The sequence below is a fragment of the Tasmannia lanceolata genome, unplaced genomic scaffold (assembly GCF_043159265.1).
Source record: "Tasmannia lanceolata isolate RefF3 unplaced genomic scaffold, GAP_Taslan_0.1 ptg000006l, whole genome shotgun sequence".
In the NCBI taxonomy this organism is placed as follows: Eukaryota; Viridiplantae; Streptophyta; class Magnoliopsida; order Canellales; family Winteraceae; genus Tasmannia; species Tasmannia lanceolata.
In genome coordinates this window covers 31,845,978-31,862,579 of record NW_027518683.1, presented here as the reverse complement: position 1 = coordinate 31,862,579, position 16,602 = coordinate 31,845,978, and the positions used below count along the sequence as shown (strand labels likewise).

At 41.0% G+C, this 16,602-nt stretch overlaps 1 protein-coding gene across 1 annotated transcript in view; it reads right to left on the bottom strand.

Annotated features, from left to right (window-relative positions):
- Nucleotides 1-13,126, bottom strand: part of BLOS1 (GCN5L1 family protein) — a 37,661-nt gene extending 24,535 nt beyond the window's left edge. The window contains exon 1 of the mRNA XM_077383062.1: nucleotides 12,880-13,126. Coding sequence (XP_077239177.1) covers nucleotides 12,880-12,982 — 103 coding nt within the window. The 5' untranslated portion in view covers nucleotides 12,983-13,126. The remainder of the gene's footprint in view (nucleotides 1-12,879) is intronic.
- Nucleotides 13,127-16,602: the final 3,476 nt, after the last annotated feature.

Here is a 16,602-nt window from a genome sequence, read left to right as displayed (position 1 = left end):
ATATTATTCAATTATAAATAGGCCCTCCCAACACCATGTGGCACTTTCTCTGCTGTTTCAACAAAAGAAAGGTCTTTTTTCAGTTTGACGTAGTGTAACCACCATGATATTACAATAAATATCATCAGCCTCCCTTCTGAAATATATGGATCATCCGGGGCTCGTTTGACACTTTTGCCACCCAAACGTCATATTACCGCCAACAAAAATTAGACCTAAGACAAGTAACTCTGATCATTCAGTTTCACAGACATAATCTCAAGGGTAGTAACACCAAACGAAGAAAACCTCTACTCATCGGTTTAAGCAAAATAGGAAGGCAAGATGTTTACATTTTCACATCAACAACAAACAAATAGGCTTTGATTAAAAAACCAGCTCAACAACCTCCAAAACAAAACCACAACTTGATTTTGTGTATTGTTGGGCTGGGTGGGTACTGGACCGAGATCGAAGGTTGGCCGCGTGGACCTAGGCCTTGTGCTAGGAATGCTCAATGCTCTGGTGCCGCGATGGTGCTACTTAATAAAGATAATGGTTGTCTTTCCCACCACCAATTGGTTTTGGGGTAGTTGGTAGCGCCACGATCCTCCATGTATCAACCAAGTGATAAGAACAATTTTCACCCACTAAAAAATTTTGAACTATCCGAACTTATAAAGGCTCTACTTTCTTCCATCGACGGTAATTCCTGTTACCAATTTTCATGCACACAAACTGACGACGAAATGGTTTAGCCAATCCTAGGCCGAATCGAAAGTCTTCTACTTTTCCGTTCTTTAATAGAAGTTGACATCTCTGGTGACAGTATATCTTCAGGGTTCTGAAATTGGTTGATGTGTGAGTATTTCCCTCTGTTACGTGGTAAATAAAGCCCACATGGATTAGCCGTTGTGGGAGTCTGTTAGCTGGTTATGTCTTAGGTGTTGTGTTAGGGTAGTGGAGTAGAACGTGGGCTCTGTTGAGGGCATGTGGTCGACTCTTTTACTTTGTGGGTAGTTATGTAGAGTCTATGTTATATTGACTGTTAATGTTAATGAAGCTTCAGCTGATGTTATCTAAAATTTCAGAATATTGGCGGTCGTTTCTCCTCGAATTGAACCAAATCTATCTCTTTCTTCTTCTTTCCTATTCAAAATTGCTCCTACGAGGAATCGAGGCAGAGTCAGGGGCTGTGGTTGTGGTTGTAACAATTTGGTATCGGAGCCGGACTACACCATGGCTGGGAAACCATCAGAGAACCTTGCTCAAGAGCTTCTGCAAATAAGGGAGAGATTCGAACGAAAAGATCAAACTCTTGATGCTATTATGCAGCAATTTGCCGCACTAGATGCCAAGCTTGAGTTCGTGAATGAATTTCCTAGGAGGATTGATCGTTGCAGGTGTCCGGAACGACAACCAAATGGGACGACATGACACTGGTAAATCCTTTGCTGGTCTGTAGGGGGCATTCATAGTCGCTCAATTAAGTTGGATTTCCCCATCTTCGAAGGAGGAGATCCGTCGGGCTGGATTTATCGTGCAGAACAGTTCTTCTCGTATCACAACACAGCCGAAGAGCATCGGTTACACTTGCCCGTTCCACCTCCAAGGTGAAGCACTTCAGTGGTTCCGTTGGTATGAGAGGACCCAAGGAAATCTCTCTTGGGTGCAGCTTACCAAACCTCTCGCTCACGATTCGGTCCAACTGAATATGAAGATTCTGTGGGTGCTCTAGCCAAGCTAAAACAAACAGGTAGCTTGCGTGAGTACCAGGCTGAGTTTGAGCACCTAACTAACCGAACTGAGGGTTTAAACGAAAATTTCCATGTGAGTTGCTTCATATACGACTTACGAGAAGACATTCGAATCGAAGTTCAAATGTTTTGTCCCACCAATCTTATGGATGCTATCGGGCTCGCTCGTTTGCAGGAGGAGAAGCTCATGGCTCAGCGAGTACACATTAAGGCTGATGCAAATAAACCCGTTTTTGCCCCAACTCCTATTGCTGCCTCAAAACCCCTTGGAATGCCAGTAAAAAAAAATCACAGTTAATGAAGCTCAGGAGCGGCGTGAGCGGCGTGAGAGGAGACTATGATCAGTGTGACGAAAAGTGGCAACCTGAAGATCGCTGCAAGGCGCCACGCCTCTACCTTATCGGTGGGTATAGGGATGAAGGCATGTGTGGAGAAGTACAGGTTGTGGAAGAATCCCAGCACAAACAGGTTCAAGAGGAGCCACCAGAGAGCTCCTTCCAGGCTATTATCAGATCTAATACTCCTCAGATCATACGAGTGGTGGACTAGCTTTGTTGGAAGCCTATTTTTATCTTGGTGGACTGCGGGAGCACGCATAACTTCATCGACCACGCAACTGTCCTTCGAGTTGGTCTACAACTAGATGAAGCAGATAAATATCAAGTTATGGTGGCTAACGGAGACAAATTGACTAGTGAGGGTATGTGTACAGACGTAGCCATTAATATATAAAGCTTGCCTATCACTTCTGATTTCTTCGTTTTGCCTTTAGGAGGATTTGATATAGTTTTGGGCTCACATTGGCTACAAAAACTTGGCCTGATTTTTGGGATTTTGCCAAAATGTGGATGAAATTTGCAGTCAATGGCAATGAACACATCTTCAAAGGACAGTCAGCCTCAGCAATATGATGGTCGTTGGGGAAACAGAGTTGTAGCAGTAAATGAAGAAGCGCACTAAAGGAGTTGTCTTGCAGTTGCATATCATACATAAAATGCCAACAATTGGTGCGTTGCACCCTGATATACACAAATGCTTAATGAGTTCACCGATGTATTCGACGAACCTAAGTGGCTGCCACCTTCTCGTCCGCATGATCATTGCATTACCTTAGAGCCCAACAGCCAACATGTGAGTGTGAGGCCTTACCGATACCCACACTATCAAAAGAATGAGATTGAGCGCTTAGTCCGAGAAATGTTAGCATCTGGTATCATTAGACCAAGTACCAGTCCATATTCATCACCGGTTATATTATTGCACAAGTCCGGTGGGAGCTGGAGACTATGTATTGACTATCGGGCACTCAACCGACAGACGGTGACAGATAAGTACCCTATACCTGTTGTTGATGAATTATTGGATGAGTTGTTTGGCTCTTGTCATTACTCGAAGTTGGATTTAAGGTCCGAGTGTCACCAAATCCATGTCCGTAAGGAAGATACCCCAAAAACAACCTTTAGATCTTGGTAATGCCATCTGCCTTACCAATGCCGCATCCAAATGCAGGTTTGGGTGTCAGGAGATTGATTATTGGGTCATTTTATTTCCAAACAGGGTGTCGTGGTGGATCCTACTAAGGTTGAGTGCATGCTTGAGTGGCCATTACCATCTACTCCAACATCTTTACGTGGTTTCCTTGGATTGACAGGTTATTACCGTAAGTTCATCAAGGACTACGGTAAGATTGCTGCTCCCCTTACATTCATGCTCAAAAAGAATAATGTTAAATGGACTGAAGAAGCTAATCTTGCTTTTAATGAGCTCAAAAAGGCCATGTCGCAACCTCTTGTGCTAGCACTACCGGATTTCAATCAACCATTTGTAGTTGAATGTGATGCATATGGACGAGGCGTCGGAGCCGTTTTGATGCAATCTGGTCTGCCTATAGCCTTCCTCAGTCAAGCCTTGAAGGGTAAGCATTTATCTCTGTCAACTTATGAAAAGGACCTTTTGGCGCTTACAGTTGCCATGCAAAAATGGAGGCCCTATCTTCTTGGCCAGCAGTTTATCATAAGGACTGATCAAAAGAGTTTAAAGTACCTCCTTGAGCAGCGTATAGCCACAATAGCACAAAAAAAATGCCTCGTCAAATTGTTTGGTTATCAGTACCAAATCGAGTACAAGATAGGAAAGGAGAATGTTGTTGCCGTTGCTCTATCACGACGGACTAATGAGGCTTCTATACAAGCTTTGTCTCCTCGAATGCCCACTTGGGTAGATGACATCAACGCTATGAATCAAACAGAAGGTGACATCATAGAGTTAACTGCAAAAATCAACAATCAACATCTTGATTCAAGCAAATATATTCTACATGATGGCATACTATTTTACAAAGGCAAGATATATGTTATCTAAGCATCATCAATACGGTTCCTTATTCTCAAGAGTCACATGACGCTCCTACAGCTGGACATTTGGGTTATCAGAACACCTTGAAAAGAGTTCGAAGCTCATTTTATTGGGTAGGACTTTGTGGCGATTTGAAGAAATACATCTATGAGTGTGACAGTTGTCAAAGGCAAAAGGCAGATAACACATCTCTAGCTGGGCTGCTGCAACCACTCCCCATTCCAGATAGGGTCTGGACTGACTTTTCTATGGATTTCATAGAGAGACTGCCCCTCTCCCATAGAAAATCAGTCATATATGTGGTAGTGGACAGATTATCAAAGTACACACATCTCACCGCTTTGGGGCATCCTTACTCAGCTGTACTAGAGGCACAGGCTTTCATCGACAATGTTTTCAAGTTACATGGCTTACCAAACTCTATTGTAAGCGACCGTGATCCGGTCTTCACTAGTTCTTTTTGGAAGAAAATATTTCGCCTGCAAGGAAACAACTCAAGATGAGTTCCTCTTATCACCCTCAAATGGACGGACAAACTGAAGTTTTAAATCGATGTTTGGAAACGTACTTGAGGTGTTTCTGTAGTCACCGTCCTAATGAGTGGACAAGAAGATGGCTTGCTTGGGCTGAGTGGTGCTACAACACCACTGCACACTCTGCCACCAAACTATCACCTTTTTAAGTTGTCTATGGAACTCCACCTCCTTCTTTACTCTCTTACGTGCCAAGGACTACTAAGGTGCAAGAGGTAGAGAGTTCGTTACGATCAAGGGATCAAACGTTGTTAATTCTCAAGGAAAATCCCGCACATGCTCAAGAACAAATGAAGAGATATCCAGATAGCCATTGCACTAAAAGGGAGTACTCGGTTGGAGACTGGACATCGCACTGACAGGGAGTATTCGGTTGGGGACTAGGTGTTTCTACGATTGTAGCCTTATCGTCAGTTTTCCGTTGCATCTCGAAGAGTTCAAAAACTGTCCCCAAATTTTTTCAGCCCATATGAAATAATTAAAAAGATAGGACAAGTGGCATATCAGTTGGATCTACCCCTTGGGCCTAAGATACATCCTGTGTTTCATGTTTCTTGCTTAAAGAAGAAGTTGGGAGCTTCTGTGGTAATTCAGTCTTCACCCCCTTCTCCACTGATTGACGACTCAGACGATAGTGTTCCAAAAAAGATTATGGGCTGCAGAATGGTTAAAAGACACAACCAAACTGTTACTGAAGTTCTCATACATTGGCAAGGTGCTACAGCAACAGATGCTACTTGGGAAACTTATGAATCTATTGTAAGCAAGTATCCTGACATAGACCTTGAGGACAAGGTTGATCTTTAAGAGGGAGGGATTGATGTGTGCGTATTTCTCTCTGTTACATGGTAAATAAAGCCCACATGGATTAGCCGTAGTGGGAGACTGTTAGGTGGTTATGTATTAGGTGTTGTGTTAGGGTAGTGGAGTAGAACGTGGGCTCTGTTGAGGGCATGTGGTCGAGTCTTTTACGTTTATGGGTATATTGACCGTTAATAATGTTAATGAAGATTCAGCTGATGTTATCTATGTTAGTGATTTTGCATTTTCAAAATCATGTATATTACATGTTTTAGTGTTTTGGAAAATGTTTTATCAAAAGCGTTTGGGAAAAAGAAAATGTTTTCTTGGAAATATTTGCTTTTACAAAAGGATGTAGAAGTGTAGTTGAAAAGATAGTTCCACATCGGATGAGAGAAAAGAAAGAGAAGGGCTTATAAAGCACTACCTTTTCTAACTCTTGTTGATTGCACATTGGGTTGAACCCATGGTTGGACCCGCGGGACGGTGCAACGCACCGTTCGCACACGCGCACGCGCACGCGCGCGCGCGGCGTGGGCAATGGGCTATAGGGCGCATAGTGGCGCTTTATTGGCGCTTTTTTAGGCGCACTTTGCACTTCGCACGTACGCAACGTCGCGAGGAGCGATTGTAGCCTTTAATTTTTCCAGATTTGATCTGCACCGTTGGATCAAGATGAAGGTGGACCGGTCAAATGGTTCGCAGGCCCATCAAGCCGAATGGTTCAGTTGGGTTGGGCTTCGGTTCGGGCCTAACGGTCGGCCCAACGGGCCCATGACTCCAACGGTCAAAGGGTGTGATCAAATGGGTTGTGTCCCTTTCCCCAACGGTCATGTGCCAAGGGGGTGCGATCCACACCATAGATGGTTGATCTAACGATGACTGGGTTGGAGAGAAGTTTTACTCAAGCCAACAGTCACATCTAGGATCGATCAGGACCGTTCAATATCAATGGGTGCGATCTAACGGTCAGATTTCAAACATTCTGGAAAGGTGCCCTGTAGAGGTGTTTTTCACACTGAAAAGACACCAGATGATCTATAAAAATGTGCAAACTTCAGTCATTTCAGATAGAAATCGAATTGGCAATTCTGACTGATTTTACACTCTCTTCTACACTCCTACAAAAATCCCCAAGTATTTCTACATACTGTTTTTCTTTTGTTTACTGTTCTAGATACTGTTTTTCTGCAGAAACAGAATCTAGAGATTTCTCTAAGGCTTGAGATTTCGGAAGGGCATTTCGGGTTTGATTCCGCTAGTGCTACGCGTCATCAAACATTAGTAGGGCTTCCCTACTGGGCTTCATTGTATCTTGGAGGCAATTCGCGGATCCCCTTTGCACACTACTAGTGGGGGCGAATCTTGTCTTAAGGAAAGTGATATCACGCCTTGAAGCAACAAGTTTCTGTTTTCTATCATCAACAGTACCCTCAACAAATTTTCCAACAATCTTAAGACAAGATTATTCTACTGTTGTTTCAATGGCACTTTATTCAGTTCGTCAAATGACCCAAGACTTTGTCAAACTCGAACGTTTCGACAAAGGAAATTTCAAGCGCTGGCAGAAGAAGTTGCACTTCATTTTGACATCACTCAAAGTGGTCCATGTTCTCACTACTCTAAAGCCGCCAGCAAATGAAAATGAAACTTTGGCGGAGGCTCGTGCAAGGATGAAGTGGGAACAGGATGACTACATTTGCAAAGGGCACATCCTAAATGCTATGTCAGATACACTATTTGACATATATCAAGGCATGGGATCAGCAAGTGAAATCTGGAATGCACTTGAAGCCAAATACTTGGCGGAAGATGCCAGTAGCAAGAAATTCACTGTGAGTCAATTTTTAAATTTTAAAATGGTAGATGATAAGTCTGTTATTGATCAATTACATGAAATACAACATGTAATTAATCAAATTCATTTGCAAGGCATCCTTCTTGATGATTCCTTCATTGTCCCGTCAATTATTGACAAACTTCCACCAAATTGGAAAGACTTTAGAAAAAGTCTAAAACACAAGAAAGAGGAAATGTCTATTGAAGACTTGGCTCAATGCCTCAGGATTGAGGAAGAGTCAAGAATCAGAGACAAGAAAGAAAATGAAACTGTATCCTCTAAGATCCATTTGGTGGAAAATGTCAAGAATTCGAACCAACAAAGAAAAGACAATTGGAAGAGAAACAAACACCCTGAAAAGAATACTAATAAGAATAAGAAAAGAAAGGGTGCTTGTTTCAACTGTGGCAAACCAGGCCATTACAAGAGTGAGTGCCGACTTCTTAAGGATAAGAAGTCGGGTGCACCAACAGACAAAGAAAAGTTTGTCGCCATGATTTCAGAGGCAAATATGCTTGAAGATGGCAATGATTGGTGGATTGACTCTGGTGCGACGATGCATGTCTGTAAAGACAGGAACCTGTTTTCAACTTATGAAACAGTTGAAGATGGAAGCGTGTTATACATGGGAAATTCGTCGACAGCAGAAGTCAAAGGGAAGGGCAAGGTGGAACTTGAGTTCACATCCGGCAAGCGACTCACTCTAACCGGTGTCTACCATGTACCAGAAGTTAGAAAGAACTTAGTGTCTGGAAGCATTCTCAACAAGAATGGCTTCAAACTTGTATTTGAATCTGACAAGTTCATTCTTTCTAAGGGGGTACCTTTGTTGGGAAGGGATATATGTATGAAGGGATGTTCAAACTTAATATCAATAAAGTGAATGTCTTTGCTTATGTTTTGGATTCTTCTTTATCTTTATGGCATAATCGTTTAGGACATGTAAATACTAGGAAAATGAATGATATGGTTAAGTTAACCTTAATTCCTAAATATGAAAATGACTTAGTAGATAGATGTAAAACATGCATGCAAACCAAGATAATCACTAAGTCATTTCCTAAAGTAGATAGAACTTCTAACTTGTTAGATTTAATTCATAGTGATGTATGTGACATACATAGTGTTCCCACAAAGGGAGGTAAAAAGTACTTTGTTACATTTATTGATGATTATTCTAGGTACTGTTATGTTTATCTACTTAGTCATAAAGATGAGGTTTTAGAAAAATTTAAGATTTATAAAACTGAAGTAGAAAACCAATGTATAACAAGCATTAAATGTCTCAGATCAGATAGAGGTGGTGAATATCACTTTCCTCATTTCTGTGAATCAGTAGGCATAGTCCATGAATCTTCTGCCCCTTATACACCACAACAAAATGGTGTAGCAGAAAGGAAGAATAGGACACTTACTGAAATGATTAATGCTATGCTTGTTAATTCTGGTTTAAATAAAAGTTTTTGGGGTGAAGCCTTACTTACAGCTTGTCACATTTTGAATAGGGTACCAAGTAAGAAATCTGATATAACCCCTTATGAATTGTGGAAGAAAAGGAAACCAAACTTAAGTTACCTTAAAGTTTGGGGTTGTAGATCTATAGTTAAAGTCTCTAAACCTAAGTTAAGAAAATTAGGTGAAAGGGGTATTGAGTGTATCTTTTTGGGATATGCTAGTCACAGTAAGGCCTATAGGTTCTTAGTTATAGAACCTAATGATTTCATAGATGTCAATACCATAATTGAATCTAGAGATGCCTTTTTCTATGAAAATAGGTTCACTGCAATTCCTAAAGAAATTGAACCTACAACTTCTGTAGATCATCCTTTAGAATCGCAAACAGAAGTTGGTGAACCTAGTGTACAACCTAGTAAAATAAGAAGAAGTTCAAGAGATAGAAGGGATAGGAGTTTTGGCCCTGACTTTGTAACCTACCTGGTAGAAGGGACAAGGGAAAAACTCCAAGGTTCTGTCTTGTTAAACTTAAGCATAGAAAGTGACCCTCAAACCTATGGAGAAGCCATAAAGTCACAAGATGTTGCTTTTTGGAAAGAAGCAATTAATGACGAAATGGATTCTATCATGGGTAATAAAACTTGGATTTTGATTGATCTACCACCTGGGTCTAAACCTATAGGATGTAAATGGATCTTCAAGAAGAAGATCAATGTAGATGGGACCATAGAAAAGTTTAAGGCAAGGTTAGTTGCCAAAGGGTTTACTCAAAAACCCGGTATTGATTACTTTGACACATATGCACCTGTTGCTAGGATTTCTACCATTAGAGTGTTGATTGCCCTTGCTTCCATATACAAACTTCACATTCACCAGATGGATGTTAAAACCGCATTCTTAAATGGTGAACTTGATGAAGAAGTGTATATGGAACAACCTGAGGGATTTATTCTGCCAGGCCAAGAGCATAAAGTATGTAAGCTTATCAAATCTTTGTATGGGCTTAAGCAAGCCCCTAAACAATGGCATGAAAGATTTGATAAAGTCTTAGTGTCAAATGGTTATAAGATACATGAATCAGATAAATGTATATACAGTAAATTTAAGGGCAGCAAAGGTGTTGTTATTTGTTTATATGTTGATGACATGTTAATTTTTGGTACTGATATTGCAAGCATTCAAAGTACTAAATCATATCTTTCTCAAAACTTTGATATGAAAGATATGGGTGAAGCTGATGTGATTTTGGGTATTAGAATCATAAGACAGGACAATGGTCTTATTCTAACACAATCACATTATATTGAGAAAGTTCTTAAAAAGTTTAACCATTTTGAATGTTCACCCATTTCAACACCTTTTGACCCAAATATAAAGTTGTATCTTAATACTGGCAGGACTATCTCTCAACTAGGGTATGCTAGTGTAATTGGTAGTCTTATGTATGCTATGACTTGTACTAGGCCAGACATAGCATATGCTGTAGGTAAACTTAGTAGGTTTACCAGTAATCCTAGTTTTTCTCATTGGAATGCAGTCTATAGAGTTTTAAAATATTTAAAGAAAACTATAGACTATGGTTTATGTTATAGTGGGTATCCAACTGTAATAGAAGGATACTCTGATGCTAGTTGGATAACTGAGCGTATAGACCATTTATCAACCAGTGGGTGGATTTTCACCCTTGGTGGGGGAGCAGTCTCCTGGGCCTCTAAGAAACAGACATGCATAACAACTTCAACTATGGAAGCAGAGTTTATAGCTCTGGCAGCATGCTGTAAAGAGGCGGAATGGCTTCGGAATTTGTTATTGGAAATTCCGTTATGGTCTAAACCAATGCCATCGATTTATGTCCATTGTGATAGTCAGGCCACACTATCAAGGGCATATAATCATGTTTATAATGGTAAGTCCAGACATATAGGACTTAGACATAGTGCTATAAGAGAGTTACTTACTAATGGAGTAGTAACTATTGATTTTGTGAGATCGAGCCAAAACTTGGCCGATCCATTCACTAAAGCTCTTACAAGAGATCTGGTGTGTAAAACATCATTAGGGATGGGGTTAAAGCCATTAACCAATAGTCACCAATGATGGAACATCAACTCAACACTTGAATAAACATCAAGTCTTGAGTTCAATGAGTCCAAGTACATCATATGGAGTGATTGCAAGCACTATAATCTGTATTATTTGCCATCCCAAGGTAAAGTGCTTGGTACCTGTAATGTTTAAAAGGAGAAGGCTGAGTATTTAAACTCTTAATAGGCTTATAACATAGTGTTGGAGTGTTTTAGTTACAGGGGCACTCTTGATAAGCTTACCTATGTGAGTGTGGAAGTGGTGCCGCTTCCTATGAGACCTGGCTAGTCTCTAGAGCGCTCACGAAACCAAGATATAGACACAAGGCCAGTACATGTGTCGGTTTTAGAAATTGCCCAAAGAGATGAAATCTTGTGTGTGAGACGTATCCGGTTAACCAAATAGAATAGCTAGTTCAAAGATACGTCTACTATGCAATTCTGGTTAACTTTGATATGTCCTCACTAAGTGAAGGTTCAAATCGAGAGATACCTTCATCTATGCATAAGATTTCCAAGCCTGATGAGAAAATTTTCTTTGATTTTGAAAATGGTGGGGGATTGTTAGTGATTTTGCATTTTCAAAATCATGTATATTACATGTTTTAGTGTTTTGGAAAATGTTTTATCAAAAGCGTTTGGGAAAAAGAAAATGTTTTCTTGGAAATATTTGCTTTTACAAAAGGATGTAGAAGTGTAGTTGAAAAGATAGTTCCACATCGGATGAGAGAAAAGAAAGAGAAGGGCTTATAAAGCACTACCTTTTCTAACTCTTGTTGATTGCACATTGGGTTGAACCCATGGTTGGACCCGCGGGACGGTGCAACGCACCGTTCGCACACGCGCACGCGCACGCGCGCGCGCGGCGTGGGCAATGGGCTATAGGGCGCATAGTGGCGCTTTATTGGCGCTTTTTTAGGCGCACTTTGCACTTCGCACGTACGCAACGTCGCGAGGAGCGATTGGAGCCTTTAATTTTTCCAGATTTGATCTGCACCGTTGGATCAAGATGAAGGTGGACCGGTCAAATGGTTCGCAGGCCCATCAAGCCGAATGGTTCAGTTGGGTTGGGCTTCGGTTCGGGCCTAACGGTCGGCCCAACGGGCCCATGACTCCAACGGTCAAAGGGTGTGATCAAATGGGTTGTGTCCCTTTCCCCAACGGTCATGTGCCAAGGGGGTGCGATCCACACCATAGATGGTTGATCTAACGATGACTGGGTTGGAGAGAGGTTTTACTCAAGCCAACAGTCACATCTAGGATCGATCAGGACCGTTCAATATCAATGGGTGCGATCTAACGGTCAGATTTCAAACATTCTGGAAAGGTGCCCTGTAGAGGTGTTTTTCACACTGAAAAGACACCAGATGATCTATAAAAATGTGCAAACTTCAGTCATTTCAGATAGAAATCGAATTGGCAATTCTGACTGATTTTACACTCTCTTCTACACTCCTACAAAAATCCCCAAGTATTTCTACATACTGTTTTTCTTTTGTTTACTGTTCTAGATACTGTTTTTCTGCAGAAACAGAATCTAGAGATTTCTCTAAGGCTTGAGATTTCGGAAGGGCATTTCGGGTTTGATTCCGCTAGTGCTACGCGTCATCAAACATTAGTAGGGCTTCCCTACTGGGCTTCATTGTATCTTGGAGGCAATTCGCGGATCCCCTTTGCACACTACTAGTGGGGGCGAATCTTGTCTTAAGGAAAGTGATATCACGCCTTGAATATTGGAGGTCGGTTCTCCTCGAATTGAACCAAATCTATCTCTTTCTTCTTCTTTCATGTTCAAAATTGCTCCTAAGAGGAATTGAGGCAGATGCAGGGGCTGTGGTTGTAACATTGGTTTCTAGACGAAATTATCAAACCCTAGGTCTCAGTTATTTGAAGAAGAAAAAAACGTATAGAAAAAAAAATGGTTTGAAGGGTGTTCAAAGAAATAGGAGGAAATGGATCTACGCAGAAACTTAAAAGCGAAATTAGAACAGAAAAATGAAATAAATAAACAAAAGGAATGACTGCTTGTTCTTAGAAAGGGGATTAGTAAGAAAAGGGGATGAACAAAAACTGACCGGTTTGGTCTCGAATTTGGAGAGAGATTCGGTGGTGCTGCTGATAGATTTGAAACAGCGATGATTCTAATCTCCCCACCGCTGATTTCGGTTGTTCCTCCATTCCATTGAAGATATAGTCGAGATCGAGAGAGAGAGAGAGAGAGAGAGAGACGTTTAAGTGTTTAACACATAAATCAGGGAGTAAAATCTCGCTCTTGCAGCGTCCTTTTTTTCGGTTTTTAATTTCTTTCGTGGTCTTCCATCTGTTTGCCAAATGGTTTTTTACCCTCTTGGAAAGTTATTTATTCGTCCCCTTTTCTTACCCTGGGACAGCCCCCTCGAGTGTGTTTATGAATTATGATTTATGAGCACTCTTATACACTCGAGGGGCTGTCTCAAACAAAAAATGGGAGGGGCGGGCGCGAATATGTTTTCTATTCTGGGCTCCTTTGTCATGAGGTTTTTGCAGGGACTTTCCATCCCTCATCAATATCACGTCTACCTTCTCATACACACTCATTAATGAAGAGAACGATAGGAGGGGTATCTTGGTAATTTACATGAAATCCTTTATTACTTCATAGCACTTACTAAACCTAAAATTATAGGTGGGACCGAAAATGATCTAAACCATTTATCTATAATTCATCCGTAGGGGGCCCCATATGTAGGAAATACAGAGACACTAGTACACTACCTGTATAACAGCTCAATTTTTTGAATATTTTAAGAATATTTTAGAGTTATTCTTGATAAACGAGAGACATAGAAAATATAACAGATGTTGATAATGTTAGAAACATTTTCCATTTGGGGTGACAAACATTGAATTAACCTAGTCATTTAAGGAGTTGTGATCCCAAGTATGGATGGCAACCTAAGAGGGTGGGTGAATTGGGTTCAAAACCTTTGCCAAAAATATTACGGAATTAAAACTAAATGGCAAATTAACAACTTAAACACACAAATGAAAACAAACCACAAATGCACAAAATGATAGAAAGAGTGCACCCGAGATTTAGTGATTTGGTCACGACCAAGGACTTACGCCACTCCACCAAGACTTCTTGGTGATTTCACTACGGTTAACGGAGGGGCATCAAGCCAATTACAAAGATAGTGGCTCCGCCTTGCAAGACTCGCCATCCCGGAGAAAGCTCCACGTCTCCAACACTCGCACTTGAGAAGGCTTCACGCGTCTCCTTACACTCGCCATATGAAGATGGCTATTGCGTCTCTACCACACTTACCAGATACAATGATTGAACCAAGAAAGAAAAACAAATCCCTTCAAAGAGGGTTACAACATATGTAGAAAGGATGTACAAATCAAGCCTATGTCCAATTCTTGCTCAATGAATGTGAGAGGCACTAATCAAGATTTAATCACTCTTTAAGATGTTCCAAATAGGTTTTAGAGTGTCTTGGACGAATTGGAATGAAGGGAAACACACACACATATATAGTGTAGAAAAAAAACTAGCAATTTTAGAGGCATTTTGGTAATACATTCAAAGCCCCACAAACTAGTAGTTTTATCTCCAACGGATAGAAATCTAGTCGTTGGCAGTCGACTAGTGTTGACCAGTCGGCTGCCCCTAGGGTCTGGTGGCTATATATAAAAAACCTCATATAGTCGCTCCAGTCGACTGGGGTGACCAGTCGGCTGGACCGAACTCTGTTTTTCAAACAGAACCTTGTCGGCAGTCGGCTGGCCCGACATGAAAAATACATTTGTTTGGAAAAACAGATCAAATGGGCAGTCGAGTGGGGAGCTTCAGTCGGCTAGCCCTGCCAATTTTGCTTTTTCCAAGTCAAATGATATTCAAACATTGGGGTGTCTTCTCTAGGTCTTTTCCTACTTTGTTGATCATGTTTAGGGACTATTCTAAGCATTGAGATTGGCAGGCGATACCGCATGGTTCTACATGGGATTATTAATAATATTCGGCGCTTGTTGGAATGCTAGCTTACGCTCATCAATCAACTTCTAGATTACATGACTCAAAGTTATGCATTGATCGGTTCTATGCCTTTATCCTCGGTCAAAATCACAGTGATCCTGCACCCTCCATGTCTTGGGGAGTGGATTAGGAGGAGGTTTAATGGGAGGTAAATAAAAATGACCTGAAGCCAATTCTTGTTGCAATATGACAGATGGTGGAAACGGGAGAGGGGTAAATTCCTTATTGGACTTTTGCTGAGGTGCAGCCCCTGATTGATTGTATTTGAATACCATAGAGTTTTGCGACTGGTTAATCTTGGATACATTGTCAACCTCGCTGATCTGAGCTCAGGTTTGTTTCTTGACTTCTTTTGAACCTGGGTTGCTTCTATTGTAAACTCCCTGTACCATTGCTTCCTCGATTTGTATACCAGCATTGTTGAAGTGTTTGAAGTCTGGATAGTATTGGAGAGACATGTGATATTGGAGCTGAGGGGAGATATTCTTGATGATTATCTTGACTTGTTCCTCTTCAGATAGGAGTTCCATCATCTGCGCCGCTAATCTTCTCCATCTTTTTACAAATGTCAAGAAAGATTCATTGGTGTCTTACTTGGTTCTTTTCAAATCTTTTCGGGTGATCTCCGTCCCATCATCATACTTGAATTGTTTTATGAATTGTTCGCCGATAACTTTCTGTGTCCTATAACGAGTTTTGTCTAGGACCATAAACCATCTTCTAGCAACTTTAGTGAGAAAAACCAGGAACAACTGAGTCATTTGTTCAGGAGATAAACCTTGAGGCTGACACATGATGGTAAACATTTATAAATGTGTGATTGGACAACCAACGCCATCATATTTATCAAAATTTGGCATTTGAAAGTTTGCTGGGAGACAGATTTCAGGAAAGAGTGTAAGATCACTCGGATTGAAACCCCCCTGATCTTGAAGTTGAATATCTTGAACTTTCTTTGTAAGACTGACTGTCTAGTTTCTTCATGACCATTTTATCAACCATTGCCTGAGCAGGTTTGCTGTTATCCTCGCTATACTGTTCTTTTTCAAAATCTTCCTCGGTTTTATGAGGAATAGAAACATACACAAGCTGGATTGGGGCTTCTGAAGTAACAACATGGTGCATAGGCCTCTTACTTTTGGAGTTAGAAGATGATGGTCCAAACCTCTCAGAAAGTTGGGCCTTGAGGACTCGGTTCTCTTCTTTGATTTCTTACAATTGCTTGAGAACTAATGTGAGAGTATCGGCAACAGTGATAGGTGAAAGATTATCTGAGTTTTCTACCATTGGTGAGGACGAAGAAGAAAAAGAAGATGCTGGGGTTATCACAGAGGATGGTGGAGAAATAGGTCTTTTCTACAACCTCGAAGAAATCCGACCCCAAGGAGTAGTGGGCTTATCTATGGTACCAACTTCCTGTCATGGAAACAATGAACAGGAGGTATATGAGCTTGACATTCATGGAGTGTTTCTTCTCAATGACTGAAAATGATTATGGAGTACACATGTAATGGAAATGATAGGATGAATCCTAAAAGACCAAGACATAACAATGATGACAGAACCGTACAGGGGAATGCCCCTAGTCTAAGGACTATCAGAATGAACTCTGAAGGGCCTAACAAATGATCTTGAACAGGGTTGTCCCTAGGGTAAGAAGGAATTGTTCTTAAACTAGGGATGCAATGAATCCAAGAGAATGATAACCTAAGCTGAATGACCGAGAAGGGAAACCCTATCCTAGATAAATAAAATATCTTCGAGAGATCTTAAGCTA